The 17,042-nt window shown below is 46.3% G+C and overlaps 1 protein-coding gene across 1 annotated transcript; it reads left to right on the top strand.

Moving 5' to 3' along the window:
- The first annotated feature begins 7,246 nt into the window (after positions 1 to 7,246).
- Positions 7,247 to 16,491, top strand: OSTM1 (osteoclastogenesis associated transmembrane protein 1). Its single transcript, XM_063150969.1, has 6 exons — positions 7,247 to 7,576; positions 10,359 to 10,473; positions 11,360 to 11,457; positions 12,424 to 12,588; positions 13,320 to 13,485; positions 13,794 to 16,491. The coding sequence occupies exons 1-6, from the start codon at positions 7,247 to 7,249 to the stop codon at positions 13,847 to 13,849; spliced, it is 930 nt and encodes a 309-aa protein (XP_063007039.1). The 3' UTR covers positions 13,850 to 16,491.
- The last annotated feature ends 551 nt before the right edge of the window (positions 16,492 to 17,042 follow it).

Raw genomic sequence — 17,042 nt, 5'->3', positions numbered from 1 at the left:
CTCTTCCTCCGTTCCTCACATCTCAGAGCAGTGTGGCTGTAGCTGGCTGAGGCCCAGCAGCCACAGTGGATTTTCCCTCCACAGGTGTCTCTGCCAACCCTCTGCCAGAAGCCACCTTGTTGTTACAATAACCTAAAACTGTGCTGAATACTCTTTTTTCCCCCCTTTCTCAGAATTAACAGAGATGGGGAGTACTTCAGGTAAGGTTGCAACTCTGTAGGATAATAAATGTTTGCATTTTATAGATTACTGAAATAACCTGCCATGTTCATGCTATCTTCTATTAGCGCTCATCTTGCTGTGATCCTTTACTCAGAGAAGAAAGGGAAACCTTTTATAGAAAATTATCTTAGTGAATAGATAATTTTCTACTACCATGTGTAATAGGAATTACCTAGGTACAGTTCAAAGAAGAGGTGTAAAGCAAAAACCTCACCAGGACAAATGTATATGGAGACACTTGCAAAAATACTCTTTCTCCCTTAGCTGATTAGTTCAGATGTTCATGTCAGCTCCTGCAGCACTGCTTCAATCCTGGCCACAAAAGTATGGGAGGGAAGGACTCCTGCTTCTGGAGGGTGTCCTGCACTGGCTCATCCCAGAAGGGCTGAAGCACAAGGAGTGAAACTTGACAGGAGTACGAGTGGGTCCAGTGTCTGTCAAAGCCCTGCCACTTTCCCTTGTGAGGCAGGTTTTAGGCTTGTGCTTTGGAAACTTGTTGAAATTCAATGGAGATGTAGGAGTAGCAGGAAACAATCTGTGCAAAAGGGAAGAACAGTTTTGGTTTGATTCCTGCTTGAGGAGAGAGTGGGATGACACCACATTGACCCCAGGATAATTAAGAGCAAAACTTGGCTCACTGGGTATCTCTGAGCATGGACAGTCATCCACACTGCAGTGAGCTATAAAAAGAATATAGCTTTCATATTATTTGTGTTGATCAAGAAGTTATTTGTGGTAATTTTGCTATTATGCTGCTTCTAATCTTTCTGCTAGGTTTAAAACATTGTCTTCAGATGTCTTTTTTCATACTTCATTTTTCTATACATTAGCTATTTCATCATTATCATCCTGTTTTACTGACATGAAAAATATCCAGTTTAACAGCTCCTCTTTCATTTCTTAACAAACTGCACAATTAAGACTTAATTAGATGCATATGAGTAAGAAAATGGCAATGCCACACAGGACCTTAAATGTGGTATCATTCAGTTGCTCAAGTGCAGAATCCTGGAAAAAAAATCCAAACAGAAAAAATCCCATCAACTTAGTTCTAGCTGTATCTTTACAGGCTGGCATGATTGCCACTGACAATTATTGTTTTTCTAGTCATTATTCTAAAAATACAATGTACCTATTTTTTTCCATTTTCCACAGTAAAAACTCTGACAGGTGCATGAAAATGACATTTCTCTGTGCAGTGGATTCATAGAGAGGATTATATGTAAACATTTAAGGTCTAAGCAAAGATCATACAGCACTATGTATTATTTTTGAAGCTATTATGCTGTTATATACCTACAGAAAAGAAAAAAAGCCCTCACACACAGAGGTAGGGTAGTTTTCTCTCTTCAGAAGTGTGCTGGTGCTAAATAAGGAAGAGGGGAAGCTGATGGATGGCCTGTCTTGGTGTTTTCTCTGTATTTGTTTGGAAATGGGAAATCTGCTGCTGGCTTTCTGGCTTACCATCACAGGGCACTTCAGTACCTTCCAGAACCCCAGCCCCAGGGACAGGACAGCATCCAGGGCTCCTCCACCCAGCTGGTTCCAGCTGAAGGTGGCTTGAGTGTCCACCAGAGGCTATGACAGGAGACTTCAGGAGCAGGCAGATATGGAAAATGGGTCCTGGGCAGGTCTCTGTGGACAGTGATAGAAAAATAACTGTTGGTCCTTTGAGGATGCCAAGTGCTTCTCCCCAAGTGAACAGTTGGCAAAAAGGAGGGAGAACTAGACAGCATCTAACCATAATCCTTACTCTGTCATGGAGGGGATTAGTAATTCTCCAAAATGAGAATGTGGTGATTTGGCTTAGGTGAGCTAAGAGCCGGTTTCATGATTTTCTGTAAAATTGCCCAAGACAAACATGTTGTGTTGGACAGCCTGACACCATAAACCCAGCCACAGCTCTTTGGAAAACTGGTGCTAGGAGTGTTCCCTTGTTTCATTTAGCAATTCAGAGAATGAACCAATTTGCAGAACATTCCTAAAAAAGCATTCTGTATGAGGCACTGATACACATTTTCTGTAAGTATAACATTGAAGAAGTTATAGTTGGTGATAGTTTCTTATCCTTACCCAGACAATGATGTTCCTGAGTGTGTCTTCACTTTTCCAGCATCTGATCTTCCCTGACTTCCAAGTGGCTCACGCAACATTATTGGTCCTAAAAGCTCCAGGTAGGATTTGGCATCTGATTTGCAAAGACATGGTCAGATTTTGGGAGTTTCTGAATTAAGGACTGAAATGATTGCGAATCAATTGCTTTTTGTTTTCCTGACTTTTGAGTCCTACTGCTCATCCTTTGTGGTTCAGTGCAGGCGTGACTCTATCTTCTTGCCTTGAGTGAGAAGGTCTTCATATTCTTTGCAATCCACACAGAAAAATAATGCTCCAAATGGACAGTGCTAGCAAACACAGTGGCTCAGGCTGGTCAGAAATAGTACAGCTAGAAAAGTCTTTGTCAATCTATTTTAAACAAAGCTCACACAATCTTTTGAACATAGAAATTGGCTCAGACCAACTCTACAGTATTGCCAGAGTGATTTTGACTTGCAACTAACAAAAAAATGCCTTAACATGCTGACAGTTCATTTAACATATTTATTTCCTCACAAGTTCTTTGCCAAGGGTGCGATGAAGATGTGTGTGTGCCCTTTATTAATAACATATGTGCTACTGTTTCCTGAACCACTTTCTGATTCTCTGTAGAGTCTGGAAAACAGTAACTTAATCAAACGACTTTGGCATCAGCCACAACCAGGACATGAAGGAGCTGACAATGGCTCCGTGAATTAGGAGGGACATGCAGGGCTGTGCTGGAGAGCAGGAGGAAAAGTTTCTGTAGACAAGGAATAGATATAATATACTGATTCTGTTTTCACGTTGGGCTTTGTAATCTTTGCAATTAAACCAGTCAAGACTAAAAAATATTTCTATTTCCACAATGCCAGAAACACCTCTCTGTGGACAACTCTCCCACCCCCCTGCTCTTACCAGCCCCTATTTCACATGATGGGTAGTCTGTCTCCTGTGCAGCAGTTTTGGCCTTGGAGGCAGAGCCCTTTTGCCCCTTTCTTCCTGCCCTCTGAGCTGCTGCCTGCCCCAGTCTCCCTTCCAGAGACCATTGCACTCCCCAAGCACCCAGCCTTCCAGTCACCCCTGACTCCTTTCACTCTTAGTCATCACTTAATTTTCTGGCATTGCCTTCACATTTATGGTCTGTTCCTCTTTTTCCAGACCTCTGGTGTAAAGGTTTCATCCAAGCCATCATTCTTCAAAGATAACAAGAAAACTTGAAAAAAGAGATTGTTTTTCAGCTCACAGTGACATAACTCAGCAGAAAGAGCACTGAAGGAGAGAGACTGACAATGAGAGGGGAAAAACAGGTTCACACCTTCAAACTGTTCATTTTGCCTGGCTCACACTGCCATCTCCTCAGATCCAGCAAGATGGCACAGAAAATCAATACTCATTTTCTGTGCTCTGTTTCTGCACTTTAAAGGTAAGATTTTTTCCTTCTGTGGAATGATGCTTTTGCCTGTAGTCAGGGTAGGTATTGAAACACTTGAATGTGTTTTCAAGAATAATTGGGTGTACCCACACAAGATTTCTGATATTCTTGAATATTTCTGAGATTTGCTGGCCAATGCCAAATCCTGCTTGGGAGCACAACCCCTTTGATGAGGTCGAGCAGAAAGGTAATGGTGCAAAGTCTACAACAAAATTAACTGAATGAGCTTGACAGCTGAGTTTTCAGTGCACAAGTGCACATGCCTGTTTCTGCTTGGTAACCAAATTTATCTACTATCAGAGAAGGGGACCACGCCTTCTTCAAGCCCAGCTCTGAACCACAGCTGAAAAAGTTAGTGACTTTTTTTTTTTTTTTGCTTTGTAGTGTCATGTTTATTTTGGATAAGAAGGAGAAGCACTTAGTGACCAGACATCTTCCTTATTGGTCTGCAGCAACTGGTTACACCTCAGGGATCTCACTTGAAACTCTTGAGCCTTTTTTTTTCTTCTTTACTCTCTCCCCTTCCCTTTTGTTTTTTAAAATTTTTCTTTCTCCCTTTTCCCTTTCTTTTTTCCCCTCTCCACACTCCCCGAGTCTAGTTTTCACACGGAGGAAGAACATGTTATCTCACAGGAGAACAATTATTAAAGTCTCTTAAGACGTGGGAAAGCGCATCCCCCTGACCCGCGAGATGCAGGCGCAGCTCTGTCCCCGCCCGCCGGTCCCTCCCGGTGCCCGCAGATCCACGCAGGGACAATCCCGGGGAGGATGTCGAGAGCATCCTGCCCTGGCCTGGGGCGCGTTTCCCGCGGGTGCGGGACAGGCCCGGTCCCTTTGCAGCCCCCGCGGCCCCTCGGTGGGGCGATGCGCGGGAGTGATGCTGCCCTCTCCCGGGGGATGCGGACAGCCCGGCCGTGCCGCCCCGCCCGGCCCGGGCACCCCCTCTGCGGGTCACCCCTTCTGCAGGGACACCGCTCCGCAGGGACACCGCTCTGCAGGGACACCGCTCTGCAGGGACACCCCTTCTGCAGGGACACCCCTTCTGCAGGAACACCCTTTCTGCAGGGACACCGCTCCGCAGGGACACCCCTTCTGCAGGGACACCCCTTCTGCAAGGACACCGCTCTGCAGGGACACCGCTCCGCAGGGACACCGCTCTGCAGGGACACCCCTTCTGCAGGGACACCGCTCCGCAGGGACACCCCTTCTGCAGGGACACCGCTCCGCAGGGACACCCCTTCTGCAGGGACACCCCTTCTGCAGGGACACCCCTTCTGCAAGGACACCGCTCTGCAGGGACACCGCTCCGCAGGGACACCGCTCCGCAGGGACACCCCTTCTGCAGGGACACCGCTCCGCAGGGACACCCCTTCTGCAGGGACACCCCTTCTGCAGGGACACTGCTCTGCAGGGACACCCCTTCTGCAGGGACACCCCTTCTGCAGGGACACCGCTCTGCAGGGACACCCCTTCTGCAGGGACACCGCTCTGCAGGGACACCCTTTCTGCAGGGACACCGCTCCGCAGGGACACCGCTCCGCAGGGACACCCCTTCTTCAGGGACACCCCTTCTGCAGGGACACTGCTCTGCAGGGACACCGCTCTGCAGGGACACCGCTCTGCAGGGACACCCCTTCTGCAGGGACACCCCTTCTGCAGGGACACCCTGTTCTGCAGGGACACCGCTCTGCAGGGACACCCCTTCTGCAGGGACACCCCTTCTGCAGGGACACCGCTCCGCAGGGACACCCTGCTTGGCATGGACACCCGCTCTGCAGGGACACCCCTTCTGCAGGAACACCCTGTTCTGCAGGGACACCCCCGCTCTGCAGGAACACCCCTGTCCCGGCTCGGGCAAACGGGGCTCTCTGGTCTCCGGCTGGCCCGAGGGTGGTTTAGGGACGGCAGGCAGCCCCTGTCCCCGTGTCAGGGCTGCGGGCGCCGGCTGGTTCAGGGTTTCTCGGTTTCTCGGTGTTTTGGCCGCACCTCTGCTTGGGAGCCGCGGAAGGGTGACAATCTTCTGGTGCCGGGGCCACCTGGGCACACGCGTCCTGCTCAGCAGCCTGAGGATTCCCCTGCTGGATGCGGTCCCCAAACCAGCAGGCGCTGTGCGGGAAGGGATTGCCTGCCCTTGGAAAAACCCCGGTGGGACTTGCCTTGAGTCTGGGCAGCAAGGCTCAGGAGAGGTCTGGAACCCGAACCAGGGCCCTTGCCCGAGTCATTTGCATGTACAGACAGCGTGGTACGTGTTTGACCACACTGCCGCATTCATCTGTGTCACACTCACGACGTGGTTTTCCTTTGTTTCATTCATTGCTTTAAAAGCATTCATTGCTTCAGAGCTGAGGCACTTAGGACACGCAGAGAAGGATAACTCTCTGTTGTGTGCTCCTTGCCTGTTGATGGCATCTGTACCACCACCTTTACTTCTGTGTGTTCACAAATCTGTTTTGGACATTTCCACGCCGTGACGTTTGCTGCACGGCTGGCACAAGGCAGCACCAGGTGACGCGGTGCTGGCGGAGCTGGGTACACCTGGCTGCTCTGGGAGCCACTTCCAACTGTCCTGAGCTCCCAGCAGCCGCCAAAACTGCCACAGCACTGACACTGCCGGCCAGCCCTGTGTCCCTTCACTGCTGCCACTGAATTGGCTGCAAAAAACCGGATGGGGCCATTCCTGCTTGACTCTGTTATTCCCAAAGGCACCATGCTATGGAATCACAGGGCTCCCCTTCATCTCTGTGATGTGTGTCTTACCAAAGCGCTGCAAACTCCAGCCTCGGGGAGCAGCTCATGGAAGAGGCTGAGAAGGAGCGGGCGCGGGGTCAGGTCCCGCCAGGCAGAGCTATGGGATAGCCCGGCACCTCCTCCCCGGGAGGGGCTGCCCACTGCTCTGCTCACCCCGCCCGCTCCGAGAAGAGTTTTCCTTTGGTGGCTGTGGTGTCATTCGGAGTCTGGAGCCAGGTACCAACAGAGGTGTCCAGCTTCAGATAAACTGCGAGAAATACTTCGTTTGCAGAAAGTTGCTGTTTATCTCTCCATCGCAATTTCTTTCTTTGTTTAGGGGATTTTTTACTCTTAAATTGTTGCTGTATTTGAACATATTTTAAAGTCACTTCCCACACGACAGATACTCTTAAAATCCCTTCTCGGGTGAAGAGAGCACCTGGATGAAAGGCACGGCACAGAAACCACGGAGCAGGATGCGTCCGAGGCAGGTCCATGCCGCGGGCACAAGCACAGCTCGCACACTCTCCCGGCCCTGGGGACACACTAGCGCCCTGTCCTGGGATGAGATCCTGGGATGGACCCCGGGATGGGACTCCGGGATGGCACTCGGGGATAAGTAAATCCCCGGGATGGGCTCCGGGATGAGCTCCCGCCCCCCGGGACCTCCCGTGTCGGCCCCGCCCCTTTCCCCGCCCCCTCTTCTCATCGGCCAATCAGCGGCGGCGCCCCGGGGCGGGGGCCGGCTCTTTCCCGGCGCGGCGCTTCCGGTTCCTCGGCGCGGCCGCCATGGCGCAGCCGCGGTGTCTGTGCCGGGCGCCGCTGCCGGCGCTGGCGCTCGCCCTGCTCGGCCTCGCCGCCGCCGCGGGGCCGCGCCAGACCCCGGCGCTGGAGCTGGCGCAGGAGCTGGCAGAGGAGCTGTGGAGCGCGGGGCTGCCCGGCGACCTGCCCGAGCTGGAGCCCGAGTGCCGCAGCCTGCTGGCCGCCTTCGCGGAGGGCAGCGCGGCGCTGACGGGCTGCCTGGGCCAGCGCGCCCGCCCGGTGCGGCTGTGCCAGGGCTGCCACGGCCCCTACCGCCGCCTGCTCGCACAGTACGGCAGCATCGCCCGCGCCGTCGGGGTGCGTCCGTGGGGCCGGGCGGGGGAGGGTGCGTGGCTGCCGGGGCGGGCTCGGGGCCTGACCCCTCTCCTTGAGGCTTCTAGGCCTGTGAGTTGGGTGCCGGAGCACGTCGGGTGGGATCCCCGGGAAGGCAGGCTGAGAGACTCGCTGGGGAGTGTGCAGGGCAGCTCGGCAGAGGCTGGGGGTGTTTGGGAAGCGCCGGTGCCAGGGCCGGCCCCTCCTGCTGCTGTGCTGTGGCACGGTCCGTGCCGCCCGCTCCCGGCGTGGCTGGGGGCAAGCGGCTCCACCTGCGGAGAAAGCCGTGCGAGTGGAAAAACTTGAGCTGTTCTTGCTGATGCAGCAGTGCCCTGGCTCGCAGGTTGTATGAGCACTAATGGGAAACGCTGCTAGAGCTCGGCTGCCTGGCACTTCCCGGAAAATTGGTGGTCTGTGAAGCTGTGGCGAGTGGGACACATCATCTTGTGAGGAGCCGTGTCACGGTGTTCTGCCTCCAAAGCTGATGGGAGAGTGTGTAGAAAGCATGAGCACTGGCATGGTCGGTGCTCCTTACTGCTGGGAGAACTTTGACTGAAGCTGGGTCTTCTGTTTACATCTTCCATGGAGTTGATCCAGTTGTGAAAGTTAGTTCCTTGGATAGTGAGAGGATGACATTAGTGAATCAGACCAAAGGGCCTTGTTCTGTGATGATGGCTAAAAGTGGGTGCCCTGGTAAGAGAACGGACAGAGAGCAAGTGTATAGGAGTATGTACCCTGGATCATACTTTCAGTCTTGGGATTTCTGAATTCCAAGATTTAGAATTGCCATTGATGAAAAAAATCTGTTGCTCTTTAAGCCCAGGTGATAAATAGGTGCCACAGTGGCCTGTGAACCATTTCAGTGCACAGTTTCCTGTCATTAGAGAAGTATCAGTGCTGCTTTTGGGTAGTTTTGGGTTGTTTTCCTATTTCCCCTCAACACCCCAGTGCTTATATTGCAAGAGTGCATGCATATTCCTTTGGTAATTGTCCTCTCCAGGGCAAATATGTAGCCAGTGGTCTCTTGATTTAGTTTGCAAACTTGCGGTCTATTTGTTTCTTTTATGGAAGCTGTTTCACACCAGTGACTAGGTGGTGTGAAAGTGAGAAATTGAATGTGTAATTCTCTTGGGGACTTTTACCATGATATTTTGGCTAGGATTAAGTAGCCAGATGTATTGTGGTACTTAGAATATGTATGAACTCATTGCAGCTTCTGTGCTTGAGTGCTAGCAGCCTGAGAGGACTTGTCCACTGTGTGGTCTGGAAGGCACTTCTGTTGGCTTTCCTTCTGTGTGTGGATTAACTAACTAGGTGAATAAAGGAGCTGGCCTCTTGCAACCTCAGTCCTTGATTACAATTAATTAATCAGGTGTCTGATGTTTCTATCTTAACAGTGGTTAAGAGTGCCGTGTGACAGGAGCAGCCAGTTGGAGTTTTGCACAGCTCTGAAATATAAAATCCTCCTCACCAGGCTAATTAAAGAATCAATTAGGCAAACTTTATTTAAGGAATTATTTAGGTCTATGTGATTCAGTTTTGGTGAAGTGCTTTTTCCTGCTTGTGAGCCCAGGTGGCGAGGAAGCTCCACAGCCTTTGTGAAGCAACCAGAGTTTCCTGCATAAACAACATTCTTGCATATCTGTAATTTAGTAGAAATGAAAGTGGGTGAGTGTGGGAGTTACCAGATGTGGCAATATTTGACTTCTGCAATTGAGCCTCCAGGGAAAGTTCTTATTTAACCTCCCCTCCCCATTTTAACTAAGTGAGGCAGAAACTGGATCTCTTGTAAAGCACTGTAAGGAACAAGTTTCTCATTAAAGAGATTATTTTTTTTCTGTGCCCCACATCACTTATCAAAGAGGCTTTTGACAGCTTTGGCAATTTTGAGAAGTGCTTAAGTCAATTTAGCAGCCAGACACCAGGAGCTAGAGCCCAGGAGTCAGCTGACTGTAGGTCATGGTTCTGTGTCTGAATTCTGGTCAGAATGTTTCCTGTTTGTTCTGCAACTGCTTTTACAGTCGCTGTGTATTTTTTATGATCTTGGTCCAGAGAATAAGTTGTGGTAAGAGTTGTGGCAGAGCCTGCCTTGAGGATGGGGGTGCATTGAATGGCTCACTGAGACAGATGAGCTTGGTAGCTGTCTGGGGAGGTGAGAGCTTGGCCTGGGCATGTGCTTGGGTGAGTGAGCACAGGCACTGCTCCACAGAGGGCTCTGTTCCTGGTGATGCTGCACTGGGGGAAGTTTGCTGCTCATAGAGTACATTGGTGCAGCAGTTTTGGAGGCTGTTTCTGTTTGGGTTTGGTTTGTTTGAGACCACTCCACTGGTTCAGCTCCCTCAACTGTTCCTTTTGTCTAATGAGAACGACCCTGTCCTCTTCTCTGACTGGACATGCCTTGAGCTGGCCCCCGGGCCATGGCCCAGGAATGGATGAACATGAGCCACCTGGCAGAGAAGGTCCTGGCTGTGTGCTTGGTTTTCCTTTTCCTTTTCTTCTTCTTTTTTTTTGCCATATTTTTTTGACTGACTTGCATGTGGCCCTAGTAGACCTGCAGAGATTGTGTGCTGTAAGCTGTGTTGCTCACAGTATGAATTGGAGAATCAAAAGACTTTTGTTCCATCACTTCTGCTCTGCCTTTTCCAGAAATATCCATGTGAAGTGTTGTGATTGTTTTAGATGTGCTTGTGTAAAATACATTTCAAAAATTCCCCTTTTGTATTTTTAACACTTCTTCACTTCCTTTTTTGTTTCCTTTTATTTCTAGAATTCCTCTGAGAGCCACAATTGTGCCAAAAGCATCTTGACCTCAGACAGGCTGCAGATAGTTGTGACCCTTTCGGAGTTCTTCAATGAAACCTGGGAGGCAGCCAACTGCGCAAGTACGTGACTCATTCTGTAGCTCTCATGCTGCTGTGGTGACGTAGCCCCTGAAATTTGCACAGATCAGAACTGTGTGTGTTTGTTTGAATGCAGCCAGTAGATAACACACAAATCCTGAGCTATAGCCACTCCAAGAGTGTTTTCTTTTGTAAGGGCCAAAATCTGAGGGCAGTAGTCCATCAGGAAACTACTGATGGTGCTTAGTACTTTCAGGAGAATTTCCTAGGATGTTGGCTTGCTTTCATGGTGCTGTTGCTGAACTCCTAAATTCCTCCTAAATAATGTTGATTTTAAAGGTCTGTCTGATTAGAGTGCCTGAAGTAGGGTAGGATGGATGGAAGCAGTAACATAGGGTTGAGCTCATGACTAGAAGAAAAGCCCCAGAGTCTCTGTCAAATCTGGTAAAAAGCTCAGCTCTTTTCTTAAAGAATAATAATTACATTGTGATTTCTACTATTGTGTTCATGGTCTAGCTGTTTCCTGGGTGCTCTCCATTTCATCTCTGCTGCTGGTGCTTCTGTTTCCACAAAATGGCTGTTACTGTTGCTGGGCAAAGCCAGATTTGTAGGCTGGGAAATAAAAGTAATGTCTTGTTTTATCTCGAAGTCCAAAGATAATTCAGTCCCCCTCTTCAGAAAGCTCTTGATGATAGTCTTCATCTTTCACTTAATCAAGGCCAATTAATTCTGAAATGTGTTCTTGATGGAAGTGTTAGGTCAGCAGGTCTGAGATATCAGTGGCAGGCAGATAAGGGAACTGCAGTGTTGACTAGACTCATCCTTTATAGCTGAGAGCTCTTTTTGCAGGAGTAGAGTGTCTGGGGCTTGCTGGCTGTGGAAATGTTAGAAATTAAAATATCCCAATGTTTTTCTTTCTTTTCAACAGATTGTTTAAAGAATAACAGTGAGGGATTATCAAATTCTACTGAAGAATTCCTGGATTTATTCAATAAATCTCTGACATGTTTTGAACATAATCTTCAGGTATCTTATGCTGTGTATTTAAGAGAAGCACTAAATCCTCTAACTGCTACTGAAATTTTATTTATGCTGAATAAACTGCAGATGCAGACTAGGCAAATAAACTGCTGCTGAGTTTGTGAATTGTAGGCAGATAAATCCAGGATCGGTAAAATGCAGTTGTTTACAGACTCAGTGCCTGAAATTAATTCTAATTGATACTCACCTTGACTTCATTTTGTCTGTAATTGCAATGCTACTTCACATCAAAATTTCTGAATTCACAATAGTTGGTAATTACATAGTAAAAACCAGCATGTCTGCATGCTCTTGCTTTGTAGAATTGTTTTTTTTTTTTATGTAGAAATTCAGTCTTTAAATAGCCTTTTGATAATATGGACTAGCTCAGGAGGACTAGGCACCTTTAGTTCTTGTAGCATTTCTTTTGACTGTTAAAATTACTTATAGTTAGAAGTTGGCCATATTGCAAAGACAACTTCCTTGGTGAAATAAATGTGGTAATTGTCTTCAGAGAAAATGCCCTTAAGAAACTGCATATTCCGTTTCAGTCAGAAGCTGGACGGATTTCAGGATCATCCAGAAGTAAAATAGGTTTACTTCAATGGACATGGGATAATCTTTGGGGAAACTATCTGCTTCTTTATTAATGCTTTCTAAGAAATGTGCCTTTATAGGCCTTGGTCAGGAGCAGTGTGGACTGTCTTATTGAAAACTTCAAGTGATTAAACTAGAGCTTAACCCAGTGGTGAGTGGGTAGCTGGTTCAGCCATTACTGGGTTGAAATATCTTCAGAGATTGTAGTTTTCTTTTCAAGTGTCCTGTATTGCATTCATGGAATGCTGAAGGCCACAGATGGAAATGATCGCTTGGTATGGCACAATCTGTCTCTGTCAATGTCAGCAGTAACAAATTGAACCAATTTTTTTTAATGCTTTAAACTGTCATTCATTCAGAGTTTTATAACCCCAGGGGCAAGGCATCGATCTGTCACCAAATAACTACACAGAAGTGTGCAAAAACTGCAACGAAACCTACACGAAATTGAATGACCTGTATAACCACCTGCAGAGGCTGAACAGGCAAGGTGGTGAATCTGCTCACTCTGCACACTTGTGTATTGACGTGGAAGATGCAGTAAGTGTTTGCTAATGCACTTTATTCAACTGAGCTATTTGTGCTTTTCATACTAGGATTGCTTTTTCCTTTGGGCAGGGGGCAGTGCCTTTGGTGGGCCGTGGTGGGAGGTGCTTGGTGGGGCTGTCCTGTGAGGTCCTGTCCTTGGGCAGTGCCCCAGGAGTGTGACTGAAGCTACTGATCTCCTGAACCCATCCCAGTTTGAGTAGCTGCACTTTCATTTCTTTTTACTGTGAAGGGGATGGATTTTAAAAAATAAATCTCTTAATCTGGCTTTTAATGTGAGGCTTTACTGCTATTGTTCTAGCTGGTGTGTTAATTGATTCCTTATTACAGCAGCTGTTTCTAGGCATCCTCAGCATTGACAACATATGTTTGGAAAAAGCTTTGGTATTTTGTGGGGTTAGAGTGGCTGGGCTGAAGGAATGCTCCTCAAAAGTATGGGATTAGCCCTGTCCTCACATATTATCAGTGAGCTCTTGAGAAGCAGGCATGCAGCAGTGTCTACATGTGTCTGAGTACAGTTATGTTTTTGGAGCTTGTAAAAGTTTTGGTGTGAAATCTTGGCTCCATCTAAATAGTTTGTTTCAACATTTCCAGGTATTTGCTTGCTTTTGGGGGAGATCTGTTCCAGTGCAATTTTCTGAGGTGGCACTTGAACACTTGCATGTCTTGAGGCCTGAGTGTTTGCATGTGCTTGCTTTCATGGTTTGCTTCTGTTTTCCTTTTAGATGAACATCACTCGGAAACTTTGGAGCAGGACTTTCAACTGTTCTCTTCCCTGCAGTGATACAGTCCCAGTGATTGCAGTTTCATCCTTTATCCTCTTCCTACCTGTTGTTTTTTATCTTAGTAGCTTCCTTCACTCGAAGCAGAAGAAACGGATACTCATTTTGCGTAAGTGGCGTGGTGTTGGCATTTCTCTGTTGGATTGGGAGGTGCCAGGGATTTGCTTGGCTCTTGTGGGAGAGGAGGCCCAGCCAGATCTGCCTGCAGCTGTGCTGACGGCGCTAATAGCAACTATTAGTCTGCTGCTGTCCCCTGAAGAAGGGTAGGAAAGAGCTTCAGCCATATCTTTTCATTAAAGTTTCTGGATGTGAACAGAAAGCTGTTTGCAAGTCTGTGTCGGATAAATAGAGGGAGTGGAGAGACTAGTTTTGTGGAATTCTTTGTGTTTAATTTTCATATAATTTTTCCCTTTCTAGCCAAGCGCATCCAGTCAAATGCCAATCTTGTGAACATCCAAGAAAAATACAGCTGAGCTGCAAAACAAAACCTGAGAGCTGCTGCTGGTATACAGTGGGTACAATTGTGTTGGAATGAGGCCGGCACAAAAGAGGAGTTAATTATGGTTTAGTGTAATGATACAGAGCAACACAAGTTAAACAAAATGCTGTCTGACTTCTAAGCAAGGATATTAACAAACATGACAAGGCAGGGCTGTGTGACACTGTATGGACTCTGGTTTTGAAAAATCTGTGGTTTTTTCTTTCAGTCTCAGGCTGAAGCTGTGTTTTTCTGTTCCTAAGCTTTTGTACTTCACATCGGTAGAATAGCTACACTTTCCTTGCATGGTATTTTCCTATATTTGTTTCACAAAAACCTGAGATTTTGAATCTTTTTGAGGTGATTTTGATAGACAAAATTTCAAATAATGTTTTATGTTTCTGCTTAAAACATTACTTTTAATTCCACATAATATTCAGACTTGGGATGGAAGGAACCCTTCAAAAATGTTCCTATCTTTTCTATACCACTGAAAAGTCATGCTGCTGGCATCTGTTAGAAAAGAGGCATGAAATATGCAGAGAAAGTGGCAATATATAGGATCTAAAATGGCAACAAAAGCAGCACAACTGCCAGTGCTGGACTTGAATAGTAATTATTGATGGCTACAGTAATCTGTTTTCTCTGAAACTGGTGGCATATTTAGTCTTTTGCACACTTTAACCACTAAAATTGTTGCTTTTCAAATCTTACATTTGCAGAAGCTAATTTTACATACCTGCTTGGGTAACAAGGTTTCATTCTCTGTTTATTATGCCATTTCCTTTCCTTTTTCATTCTAATGTTTTAGTGGTTCTTTTGTTTTGTAGAGGAGAAGTGAGGTAAAGTCAAGTCACTGGAAATGCTGGATTTACTGGTCTAGAGCTTGCTATGGCTTAATACAGAGATGTTTACAGGAACTTTGTCAGGTAAAAGTTGTTTTTTCTAGGTAATCTGTTTTAGCAGTGAGTGAACCAGTGGGTTCTCTTACTCAAAAACTGTTCTGAAGAACATGAATATACTGTGTTGGGAATCGGTGGCTTTCAAGAAATAGTTTTAAAATATTACTCCCATGAAATAGATGGATGTAAACAAATTCCAACTTGGAGAACTCCAAAGTGGATGGAGAAATTTGTGCAATAACTGCAGGGATGGGTGGTGCTGCTGTCAGCACCAAATTGTGGGCACAATTTGATGGCTGCAGCAACAGTGGCAGTTCAGTTTGTTTATTGTATTTCTGATTTGGGAGAGTGATAGTGTTTAAATTATTTATAGCTGTACCTGAGGTTAATGAATGCCAGAGCCTTTGCTCCAATTTTTCAAAGTATTTTCTAACCTGGATATAAAAAAGAATGGGCATTACAGCAAAAAAAAAAAAAAAAATTCTTTTGGAATCTGTGCCTGATGTCTGTCAAAATGTCCCATGAAGTGGTTGTATTTGATTTGCCTTGGAGCCTATAATGTTGAATTTTTCCTTTGCACTAAGGCTCAAATAAATATATAACAGTGTAACCAAAGCTCTTCAAATAATTTGTTTTATTTTTTTTAAATTTGTTCTTTTTCTTCTGTTAGGACATGCTGTTGGTTTTGAAGTCAAGTTTAACAAGTTTATTAAGCAGTACATTTAATAATAAGTAAAATACTGTGTTAGTAACTGGTCCCACCCATATGATTGCCTTTTTGTGTTTTATCAGACAGCAGTATCTATCTTCCTCTGTGTAACATGTGAACTACTATCAGCAGTCACTTTGTTTTAGGTAGTTTACAGCATCAATATAAAACTGTTTCTCTTGTGTAACAGTACCTTCATTTGGCTGGGAGAGGCATGCTGCCTTTTAAGAAAAAAATATTTTTTTATATCTATTATTCTTAAACTTCAACTTTGTGGTACTTACTCAGCTGCCTGCTCTAATAGCATTACATTGATTTGGGACATCATATGATTGAGAGCTGTTCAAAGGAATCTTTCATTCGTGCAGATAAAGCCAGTTTGTATGTGCAGCATTTCAGAATGACAGCTTTTATACTGTAAGCGGTGGCTTTTTGAGCACATTCATGTTAAGTAGGTCTGAAAGTCATTACTTTTGGATATGGTGGTTAAGCACTTTAAAAAAAATCAGCTTTTCTTATTTTCCTGGCTCCTAAGCCAAACGGAAATACTCATGTGACTTTTGTTGTTTTTGATTTTAAAGCAGCAGCAAAGTTTACACTTGAGATTTTTAATGTTAAATCTACTATCTTCTCCTTTTCTCCTTTTTTTTTCTTCCCCCCTGCCTTTCTACTGTAAACTTTCTTTACACAGTGTTATATTTTTGGTAGGCTATTTCATATATAAATTGATTGAATACTCTTTATACTCTATTTGCTAGAGAAATGTGGAAGCAAACAGACTTTTGAAAGAGAAATAGAATTCTTTTTGCTGCTAGTCTTTCATATTTTGTTTTTTTTTTTTTCCTTTTTGGTGTTATATGTATTAAAAAGCATAAACTTTGACATACTGGTTGTTTGTATTTTTTTTTTGGTGGAAATAAAGGTTTCTTACTGTGGGGGGTAGCACTTTGATTCTTATTTATACTTACTAGGAAACCCCTAAATGTGCAAAGTCAGCCCGAATAAAGATTGTCGCTAAACAGCGAACAGCGTGGTTACTTAATTGCTTCATCTGTAGTTTATACTCCTCCTGTTCTGGGTTTGTGTTCAGGAGCACCTGCTTATTATTCTTCATTATGCTGTTTGCAGGACAGCAGCACCAGAGAGGTTTTTCAAAGCAGTGCTGTGCTGAATTAGAGAACAGCCGCTGCTTTTGGGTGGAGTTTCAGCCCTGTCCGAGCCTCCTGCAGTCCATGGCGAGGCTCGTGTTAGCTGTGTCTGGGTTTCACGGGTGGCTGTGCAGCAGTGAGGCAGCTGGGGGTACCTTGCTGTCCTGGTCAGGAGGCTTTTGGTTGCCTGCAGCAGCCCCTTGGAGCTTCAGCAGGCACCGTGTTGGCTCGCTGCTGGGCTGCAGGGCTTGAAAAGCAGCAGCACAGTGCCTCACCATGGAGAGAGAGAGACGCGTGTCTCGCTGGTGGCAGGAGCCTTGTGCTCCAGTGCTGCGATTTGCAAAGGCTCATTTTAGTCTTGTCCCTTGCGAGGGACGGCCAGGAAGGTGGGGGAGCTGCAATGGCCGTGTGGTTCTAGCTGCCTGTATG

Source organism: Melospiza melodia, chromosome 3 (genome assembly GCF_035770615.1).
Source record: "Melospiza melodia melodia isolate bMelMel2 chromosome 3, bMelMel2.pri, whole genome shotgun sequence".
In the NCBI taxonomy this organism is placed as follows: domain Eukaryota; kingdom Metazoa; phylum Chordata; class Aves; order Passeriformes; family Passerellidae; genus Melospiza; species Melospiza melodia.
The sequence above is the reverse complement of the archived record's forward strand: the minus strand, read 5'-3'. Positions and strand labels throughout refer to the sequence as shown.

Excerpts from the sequence above, each read along its gene's own strand:
- OSTM1 (XM_063150969.1), top strand. The coding sequence starts at position 7,247 with ATGGCGCAGCCGCGGTGTCTGTGCCGGGCGCCGCTGCCGGCGCTGGCG. Across the intron at positions 10,474-11,359 it reads GGAGGCAGCCAACTGCGCAA|ATTGTTTAAAGAATAACAGT; the intron begins GTACGTGACTCA and ends TCTTTTCAACAG. Across the intron at positions 13,486-13,793 it reads GAAACGGATACTCATTTTGC|CCAAGCGCATCCAGTCAAAT; the intron begins GTAAGTGGCGTG and ends TTCCCTTTCTAG.